General features: G+C 47.3%; 2 protein-coding genes across 2 annotated transcripts; both read left to right on the top strand.

The window, feature by feature from the left end:
* The first annotated feature begins 1580 nt into the window (after nucleotides 1–1580).
* LOC122723540 lies at nucleotides 1581–2611 on the top strand. The gene is made up of 2 exons (XM_043956029.1): nucleotides 1581–2207; nucleotides 2285–2611. The coding sequence occupies exons 1-2, from the start codon at nucleotides 1581–1583 to the stop codon at nucleotides 2609–2611; spliced, it is 954 nt and encodes a 317-aa protein (XP_043811964.1).
* Nucleotides 2612–2625: 14 nt separating this feature from the next.
* Nucleotides 2626–3018, top strand: LOC122723537. The gene has a single exon (XM_043956005.1). It carries the CDS (start codon nucleotides 2626–2628, stop codon nucleotides 3016–3018), a length of 393 nt encoding a protein of 130 aa, XP_043811940.1.
* The last annotated feature ends 7321 nt before the right edge of the window (nucleotides 3019–10339 follow it).

Here is a 10339-nt window from a genome sequence, read left to right as displayed (position 1 = left end):
CGGCCTGAGAGGCAGTGAGGACTGGGTCGGCCTGGTTGAGAAATCCATATGGACCCTGTATCAAGATTCGAACGAGCTGGACCTGTTTGTACTGGGGTCGTGTGGGCCTCCGAGCGATGGGCCGTGATTGAGGGCTTGGCCCCTGACCGGGGTGGAGAAATCCAACGGTCATCAATTGCCCCTTTACCTTCTCGTCAGTTATTGCCCGACTGATGAGGGGGTAAACTTCAAGTGTAATAATGATCGCGCCGCCCCAGGACAAAACTGTTCAGAGCCACTCTTCGTCTCATCACTGTTTTGCATTTTGAATTTTCTCTGTCTTCTCGGAACGCTTGCCTTCTCCTGTTCTCTGCTCTTCTTCGATTTCCTCTGCTCCTCTGCTCTACCTGCTTTTCAGGTACACCTCTTCTATCTCCATGGAAATTTCTAAGCTTCCTGAAGTTTTTAACCTCAAATCCAGTATCACTCCCTCTACTATAACTAACTTCTTTTCTCGGAGCTATTTGGACACTCCCCTTTACTGTATCCGAGCTCCTCTCCGGAACGAGAGGATTGTTCTTCCAGATCCTCCTCCTCCCGGTTTGGTAGATCCTCAGAAGGATCGTAGCATAGTTTTTTTTGTTAAACAATGGGACTTTGGTCTAACTTTTCCGTTTACCTCCTTCTTTATCGAGGTTTTCCAATATTTCAGGATAACTCCTCGAATGCTATCCCCAAATTCTATCTTGTTCATGTGTTGCTTTGAATCCATTTGCCTGAGCTAGGGATTTACGCCCACGGCTCATCCATTCGTGACCTTTTTTCGTCTAGTCAGAGCAAGTAACTATTTTTATTACTTTTCCCCCCGTGGGGGTTTATCCATCCTCACGGGTTATAAGGATTCCATAAAGGGCTGGGTAGAGGGTTTTGTAGTCGCGGAGCTGAAAATAGACTCCGGTTCGTCGTGGGGGGTGGAGCTCGACTGGGAGGATGTCTCTCTGGGTTGCAACGACCTGCCCCTGCTGAGCCTTACCGAACAGGTCGGGTACCTTCGATTGACTTCTATTGACAAGAAGTACGACGTCGAGAAGTGTATGTTTGCCTGTAATCTTAGGGATATCCAAGATGCGGGTATTGTACCTTGCCCAACCGTTTTGCCTTTTCTTTGTGATTTCTACTGGGGTTATGCTAACCTGTTATGATTTTATATTTTTTGCAGCTTCTGACTCCAAGATGGACCAAATCAAGCCTCCTAAGAACCTCATATTGTCCCGAGAGAGTATGGACACGGCTTTAGACGTCCTGTTGGCGGGGCGATCCGTGGGAGAGGCTACTCAAAAAGTGGCAGAAACTATTTCCTCCAAGTCGGCTATTCAACCTCCTCCTCCTCCTCCGGTCTCTTCTCGGGCTTCTAAGCCCAGCTCTCGACGCAGCAGGTCGTCCCGGCCTTCCAGCCACGGGAGGTCGAGCTCGGCTCATCAGTCTATACAAGCCCCCGGCCTCAAGGTACTTCTAACGAGGGGACGGAAGAGGGTCCCAGGATTATCTCTGAAGAGGCTGAGGGTGTTGGATCGGTGAGGTCGGACCTTGTCCTTCCTACTATGGGCGCTTTTGGGGTCTCCACTACTGTTGAAGAGGAGGTCCCCGGGGGGAGGCTCGAGGTCTCCATTACAGAAGAGGGAGCTCCAGGGAAAAGAGCGGAGGTTATTCTCATGGACGAGGATGTCTCGGAGGCCCCCACCAATGATGCTCTTGCCCCTGAAGAGGTGGGATCTGACCCTGCCAAGGACGGAGGTGTCACAGAGAAGGTAGGGGACAAACGTCCTGCCTCCCTTGAAATGCCTGCCCCAGCTCCAGCTCGGAAGAAGTCCAGGGCTTCCAAGGGATCAGCTCCAGCTCTCCCTCCTATTGGAGAGAAGAAAGAAGGTTCTAAAGCATCAACTCCGGCTCTCCCTCCTCCTGAAAAGAAGAAAGATGTCCCTGTGATACCACTGCTGTCTGCTCCTGACAACGATATTCTGAACGCGGAGGATATCACTCATCAGTCTCCGGCGAGCGTGGTTGCTGAGATTGTCAAGGAGCAGATGTTTGATGGCGTCATGGAGGCTTCGGATCCACGCTTGCTTGCTCTCACTGGTCTCTTAGCTAGCTCTACTAGGGAGCAAGCAGCGTTCCGTTCTCGACCTCGTGGGGAGCTCGGAGACACAATCAGGGAGATGCTTCTGATGGTAAGCTAAGCTACCTCCTTTGTTTTCATTCTGGTTTTCTTTGTTTCTTTGTTTTAACAGTTTTTCCTTTGTATTAGGTGACGGGCCTCTTTATGGAGGTGGATGCTCGCGACCACTCTCTCCGGGAATCTATGGACCGCCGGATTGAGGAGGCGCGTCTGGAGGAGAATTTATCTGCAACTAGTGATGCCAAGGGCAACCTCGCAGCAGCTCGAGTTCATACCCAGTCCCTCCAGGTGGAGCTGCATTCTACATTGGAGGCCCTCGAAAGAGCTGACGGGAGGGCAGCTGAGGCACAGGAGCACACCAAGTCCCTGGAATCAGAGTTGTCTCATACCCGCAGGGTTCTCAAGGAGTCTGATGAGAGGGCAGCTCAGCGGAGGTCCGATGTGAAGAAGTTTTGAAGCAGCTGTCCTCCATGGTGGAGACCCTTCGTGAAAAGGACGAGGCTGTGAGTCAGAAGGATGAGGTCCAGCGTCAATACGAGGCCCTGAAGGCTGATTTTGAAGGAGCTCAAGCTCACCTTGATAAGGTGAAGGTTCAAAAGGAAGGAGCCCTAGCTCGGGTTGAGGTTCTCGAGCAGGAGCTGAGCAGGAGTTCTGAGCGTATCAGAGACCTGGCTTCATCGGCAGAGGAGTCCAAACTTCATAATCAAAAGCTTAGTCAAGAAGTCAGGACTTTGGAGCATAAATGCTTAGCCCTGCTCGAGGAGGCCAAACATGTTGAGGATAGGATCCAGCTGGAGTGCGAGAGGCGTTTGATGGAGTATAAGGAATCAGCTGAGCTAAAGGAGAAGATTGAACAAGCATGAGAAGCTCATCTTCAAACTTACAAGGATTCTCCCGAACTGAAAGCAAATATAGCTGAGGCCTGCTAGTCACGACTTGCGGAGTATAAAGCCTCTGATGAGATGAAGGTCACTATTTGGCACAAAGGCTTTTGCATGTACGTGTCCGATTTCAATAGGGGTTTGAGAGATTCCAGACTTGCTCTTTCTACCCCTCTAGCAAAGCTCCGAGCTGCTGAGGTGGACTCCGATGGTGAGGATGTGTTATATGGTGAGGATGATCTGCCCTTACCCAAAGGAACCTCTCGCACTGTAGCTGGGTCCTCTGAGGCAGAACCCAAGCAAGGGGATGAAGACGCTGAGCCTCGAGGGCAGGAGATTGTACCTTTTGTTGGTACGAGGGGCTCTGGGCAAGAGGATGACAGTCCTCCCGTAGATAGTAATATAAATAGTGTGAATGATAATGATGTAAATGTGGATGATAATATGCCTAAACATGTAAGTCCTTTAAGGACAATCTTGCCTTCATCGGAGTAGGTGATTTAGAATAGGCTGTAACATATTTTTTTCTTTTAATGAAATTTTACTTTCACTTATTTGGGCTGCTTCTTGTTTTTCCTTCATACTTGAACTTATCTCTGTTTATCAAGAATGAATCACTTAAACTATGTGTTTCGGAATTTTCCTAAGGAATCCGCTGTGAACTTTTGACCTATAGATTTATTTGTTTCACTAAGGCATTTTTGTCCGTAAGCTTTTTCCGAGCTGGGCTAGCTGCACTCGTGAGCTCTATTTTTAACAGTGATCAAGGCTTTCAACTTACGAGTTTTTATCCTCGTTACTTTATTAATGTGAGCTCGGGCGCACAACCTTTGCTGAGTAATAATAAGTCAAATCATGTACCTGTCGCGATGATGAGCAGGGCTCGTCTTTCTGCCTTTAGTTCTGTCTTGACAGGGACCGGAGCTGAGGTTTTATCTGCTTCGTGCCATTAGATTCTGCTTCGTGCCATTAGATTTTCCTCGGATTGCCCCTTTACTTCCTCAGTATTTATTACATGAATAGTGAGGGAGTAAATCCCTAGACTTCATTTGTACTTGCACGACTTCTTTTTAGGCCATTTTACTTCGCTTTCTGGTTGTGAGCTCGGATGTCTGGTCCTCCTCAAGGTGATACTTTGTCAGTCGGTGCAACTTAATCTGCGTGCTCCACTGGGATGGGGAGTTTGGCCTTTGTCGTTTTCCTTCTTCTTGGGTTATTTTTGCTAAATGTTTGTTCATGGCAAACTGACTCGAGTTGTGAGCACAGTCCTTTGCCTTCGTTTATCCTCCTATGTGTTCCTGCATTTATGGGCCTTTTCATAAAGGGAGCTCGGTTCTCTGTTATTTCCTCTATACTTAGCTTCATTCTACCTGAGTGTTTCATGTTGCGAGTCTATCCGAGCTGGGAGCTCGGTTCTTTGCTCTTTGCTTAGGCTTTTATGCCTATAGCCTGTGATGCTTCTTGTACTCCTGAGTGTTATCCGGGCTCTTTGCTGTTTAGACCTCTCTCTAGGCTAGTTGAGCTAGTTTAGTGCCAGCGGTCAATTCTCGAGGTCGGTGCCTCTTATGATTGTCCCTGTTTCTCTGTATTTTGGTACGCATTTTGCTTAGGATTCACTTTGCCTTTAATTCGGTCTTCCTATTGGATTTTCCAGTACCGAGCTCATTTTTTGAGGTCGGCATGGTGCTTTGGCGCTCTTGGCTATTGTGCCCCGAGCTCCTTCGGGAGGTCGGAGTCTGGTTTTTCATTGGTAGCTTAGGACTCATCTTTCGCGTGAGATCGGAGCTATATTTTTATGAGTTGTCCCTGCACATGATATTGGGAATTTTTGCTCCGGAAGGCCCTTAAGACCTTCACCGACCGTTTTTGTTTTGTTTTCCCAGGAGTTCTAGGGGATCTCGGTCTTCTTTGTTTTCCTGGGAGTTCTAAGGGATCCCGGTCTTCGTGCTCCGGGAGGTCTTTAAGATCCTCACCGGCCATTTTTATTTTGTTTTCCCGGGAGTTCTAGGGGATCTCGGTCTTCGTGCTCCGGGAGGTCTTTTAAGATCCTCACCGGCCGTTTTTGTTTTGTTTTCCCGGGAGTTCTAGGGGATCCCGGTCTTCTACCTCTGAGGTCTCTATGTCTCAGGGTCTTCATTGCCAGGAGATCTTGGGGATCCTGGACTTGTATCCGGGAGATCTTGAAGATCCCAGTCTTCTACCTCTGAGGTCTCTATGTCTCAGAGTCTTCATTGCCAGGAGATCTTGGGGATCCTGGACTTGTATCTATGCCTCAAGGAGGTCTTTCTGAGCTCTGTTCTTTCTTTTCTATGGAGAATTATCATTCATAATAATAATAGAGATAATCTCGTTGTGTAAACAATGGTGTTGTTTTATTCATTCATGTTTTTCAGAGTATAATGCTTTTCTTTACAAATATATCAGGGAAAGTACCTCTTTAGGTGCTGGATATTCCAGGCGTGGGGCTCAGGGTTTCCTTGCATATCTTCAATTCGGTATACTCCTGGCCTGACCACTTTTGCTATCCTGAATGGGCCCTCCCAGGTCGGTGCCAACTTGCCCACTGCCGCTCTTTTTCCCGTAGCTTCCAAGTTTCTTAGGGCTAGGTCCCCTACCTTTAGACTTCTTTCCCTGACCCTTTGGTTGTAATAACGGGCTGCCCGTTGTTGATAAGCAGCAGTTCGGACTTGAGCTTCCTCCCTAATTTCTTCGAAAGCGTCCAAGTTTGTAACGACCCGAAAATCAGACCGCTACCGGCGCTAGGATCCAGATCGGCTTAAGGCCGCCGGGACCCGTAGCAAGCCTGACATAAAACCTGTAAACCTGTATAATCCCATACACGATCGACAACATGCAGAAAAATTAAAACTTTTCTTTCCATGAACCTCAACCAAACTCAACCTGTGCATAAACATTAATATAACATTGATCCCTCTGTGGAATCTCATCAGTGCCCCCAAAAGGAGTGGCACAGCATATGTTGAGTTGGTTTACATAAACATCGTAAAAATTCTCCAGATCATGTATTAAAGGGATAACACAATCTATGATCAAGCACACATCTAACATCCATATACATCATCTCATTACATGACTATACTGATTAAGACTTTACATTACAATTTGATCATGTCCATTGCTAGCTATTACATAAACAGAACTTCTTTACTCTATCCGGACTCCTGCTTTATACTGTACCTGCAAGCCTGGGGGTAAAGGGAGAGGGGTGAGCTAAAAGCCCAGTGAGTAGAACCATAAAACATATTATCAAACATGCTCTTATGAAATGCATCATAACACAGACAATTCACATAAGGGTTGGGTGAACTTGTCACCAATTAGTCCAAGCTAACATTGTGCCAGGCCGTAGCATGGGGTACTGGTCTTCCTGTCATACATACATTACTTACCATTATCCCAGGGCCTCCTCGGGGCTCCTGGTCTTCGAGTCCCACAATCGTGCCAGGCCGTAGAATGGGGTCCTGGTCTTCCTGTCATGGACTAATTGGGTCATCCAACATTCACCCACATCAACAACAATCGATGCAATGCGGCATATTCGTGAATACTAATGCAATTATCCTATTGCATAATCATGATGCATGTAACATGATAAAACATTTAATTTAAAAGCTTAAGTTTAGTTCCACTCACCTCTAGCTGACTCTGACAACACCGAAGCAGCTGAACTCACTGCTGGGGTCCTCGGTTCCTCGGGTCCGAACCTACACAGGTGGACTCAAATGAGGGACCAAACACACCTGAACATAACTATAAACTACTCCCCAAAAACTCCCTAAAACATCATGAAACAACAAATGGAAAAACATGCAAAGAAGGCCTGGACAGGGCACTTTCGGCGGCAGGTTCGGCGGCCGAAAGTCCCTCCAGAGCCGAAAGTGCCCTGTCCAGGCCTTCTTTGCATGTTTTTCCATTTGTTGTTTCATGATGTTTTAGGGGGTTTTTGGGGAGTAGTTTATAGTTATGTTCAGGTGTGTTTGGTCCCTCATTTGAGTCCACCTGTGTAGGTTCGGATCCGAGGACCCCAGCAATGAGTTCAGCTGCTTCGGTGTTGTCAGAGTCAGCCAGAGGTGAGTGGAACTAAACTTAATCTTTTAAATTAAATGTTTTATCATGTTACATGCATCATGATTATGCAATAGGATAATTGCATTAGTATTCACGAATATGCCGCATTGCATCGATTGTTGTTGATGTGGGTGAATGTTGGATGACCCAATTAGTCCATGACAGGAAGACCAGGACCCCATTCTACGGCCTGGCACGATTGTAAAGAAAGACCAGGACCCCATTCTACGGCCTGGCACGATTGTGGGACTCGAAGACCAGGAGCCCCGAGGAGGCCCTGGGATAATGGTAAGTAATGTATGTATGACAGGAAGACCAGGACCCCATGCTACGGCCTAGTTCACCCAACCCTTATGTGAATTGTCTGTGTTATGATGCATTTCATAAGAGCATGTTTGATAATATGTTTTATGGTTCTACTCACTGGGCTTTTAGCTCACCCCTCTCCCTTTACCCCCAGGCTTGCAGGTACAGTATAGAGCAGGAGTCCGGATAGAGTAAAGAAGTTCTGTTTATGTAATAGCTAGCAATGGACATGATCAAATTGTAATGTAAAGTCTTAATCAGTATAGTCATGTAATGAGATGATGTATATGGATGTTAGATGTGTGCTTGATCATAGATTGTGTTATCCCTTTAATACATGATCTGGAGAATTTTTACGATGTTTATGTAAACCAACTCAACATATGCTGTGCCACTCCTTTTGGGGGCACTGATGAGATTCCACAGAGGGATCAATGTTATGTTAATGTTTATGCACAGGTTGAGTTTGGTTGATGTTCATGGAAAGAAAAGTTTTAATTTTTATGCATGTTGTCGATCGTGTATGGGATTATACAGGTTTACAGGTTTTATGTCAGGCTTGCTACGGGTCCCGGCGGCCTTAAGCCGATCTGGATCCTAGCGCCGGTAGCGGTCCGATTTTCGGGTCGTTACACAATTGGTATCAGAGCCTGGGCCTCATGAGTACGGTGTGCTGAGCGAGGACGCTCAGGCCTTATGGGGGGTAGAGCCCTATGAGGTGGATTGAAAGTATCCCACATCGGAAAGAGGTAAGGAGGGGGGACGCCTTATAAGGGCAAGCCCCAAGAGACCACAGTAGACGCGTTTTGGGAAGAAAGGGTATCAAATCCCTTGACCCAAGAACAAAACCGTGAGGGGAAGGCTGGGCCAAGGCCCTCGAACCCAAAGTGGACAATATCTACTGTTGTGGGCCCAGAGGATGTTACAAAGTTGTTCCTTAATTTATCATCGTTAGTGTTCTCGTTAACAAATTGGACTCGATGAGTGGGGATTTGCAGCTCGACTGGGACTACGGCCTCTGTGCCTAAGCAAGTGCAAAGGGCGTTTCTTTAGTGGACGCTCTAGGGGTAGTTCGGAGTGCCCACAGGATACTGTTGAGCTCTTCTGCCCAGTTCGCCTTTGCCCCATCCAGCCGTTTCTTTAATCCTTGGAGGATAGCTCTGTTGGTAACCTCTGTTTGACCATTAGTTTGAGGATGGGCTACGGAGGAGAATTTATGCTATATGCCCATGTTCGCCGTAAATGCTCGGAAGGTGCTGCAGTCAAATTGTCTGCCGTTGTCAGATATGAGCACTCTCGGTATGCCAAACCTACAGATGATGTTTCCCCATACGAAATCTATCATCTTGCGAGCTGTGATCGTGGATATTGCTTCTGCCTCGGGCCATTTTGAGAAATATTCTACAGCCACCACTGCAAATTTCCTCTGCCCCGTGGTCTTGGGAAAGGGTCTCAGGATGTCTATTCCCCATTGCGAGAATGGCCACGGGCTGGATATGCTGGATTGAGGAGTGGCTGGGACTTTGATGGTGTTAGCAAATCTTTGGCATACGTCGCACCTTCGGACAAATTCTTCTGTCTCTTTTTTGGCAGTGGGCCAGTAGTACCCTTGCCTGAATATTTTATTGGCTAGTGTCACTGCTCCTTTGTGAGCTCCGCACATTCCCCTGTGTATCTCCTCCATCACCTTTGTAGCCTCGTCCGGGCTCACACACCGGAGCCACAGGCTGGATTTCCCTCTTTTGTATAACGTCCCCCTTACTGCTTGGTAATTGGCCGCACGAGCTGCTATCTTTCTGGCTTCATCCTTATCCTCAGGGAGCTTTCCCTTCTCCAGGTATTCTAGGTATGGGGTCATCCAAGTCGGGCCTTGTTCCACCCGCAATACCGTGTTTGTTTTATTAAAAGCAGGCGTGTGGATGTGCTGTATGTATACTTCATCGGGGAGCTGTTCTAATTCTTCTTTGGACAACCGACTAAGCAGATCTGCTTCCTCATTTTCTTCCCGAGGTATTCTTTGAAATTTTATGGTAACTCCCCGATCCATGAGCTCAGCCTCTATAGCTTTTACTTTTGCCAGGTAACTCTGTATGGTTGGGTCTCTGGCTTGATATGCCCCAGTTATCTGATTGACCACCAGTTGTGAGTCGCTATTCACTTCGAGGTCGGTTGCCCCTACCTTCATTGCCACCAGCATCCCGTTTATTAGGGCTTCATACTCCGCCATATTGTTGGAGGCTTTGAATTCTAAGCGTAGGGCATAGCAAACCTTAAATTCTTTAGGGCCCTTAAGCATTACTCCAGCGCCGCTGCCTCCAGCGCCTGAAGCCCCGTCTACATATAATTTCCAGTTGAACTTTTGGGAGGGTTCTTCCTTTCTTTCCTTCCCCGACACTTCTGAAGATGATTCTCCTTGTTCCTCATTGAATGTGCATTCTGCTATGAAGTCAGCAAGGGTCTGAGATTTTATAGCTGTTCGAGATCGGTATTCCAGGCAATAAGGACTAATCTCAATGGACCAAGCTAGCATCCGGCCTGAGGTCTCCGGTCTATGTAGAATCTTCTTCAAGGGTTGATCTGTCATTACTACTCCCTGGTGGCTTTCCAGATAAACCCTGAACTTTCGGACTGCCAGTAGTAGAGCGTATGCTATCTTCTCGATATTCAAATATCTGACCTCGGTATCTTTAAGCACCTTGCTGACGTAGAAAATAGGCTTCTGCTCTCCTTCTTCCACCTTTACCAGTACGGCGCTGACTGCTTGCTCAGAGGCCGCCAGGTATATCAGAAGTTCCTCACCTTCTACGGGGCTACTAAGCACGTGGGGCGAGCTGAGATAGCTTTTTAGTTCTTTGAAGGCTTCTCGACAGTCTTCTGTCTATTCGAAATTTGGCACTTTCCTCAACTT

The sequence above is a fragment of the Manihot esculenta genome, chromosome 1, assembly GCF_001659605.2.
Source record: "Manihot esculenta cultivar AM560-2 chromosome 1, M.esculenta_v8, whole genome shotgun sequence".
NCBI classification, from domain to species: Eukaryota; Viridiplantae; Streptophyta; class Magnoliopsida; order Malpighiales; family Euphorbiaceae; genus Manihot; species Manihot esculenta.
This window is presented reverse-complemented; position numbering and strand designations above follow the sequence as displayed.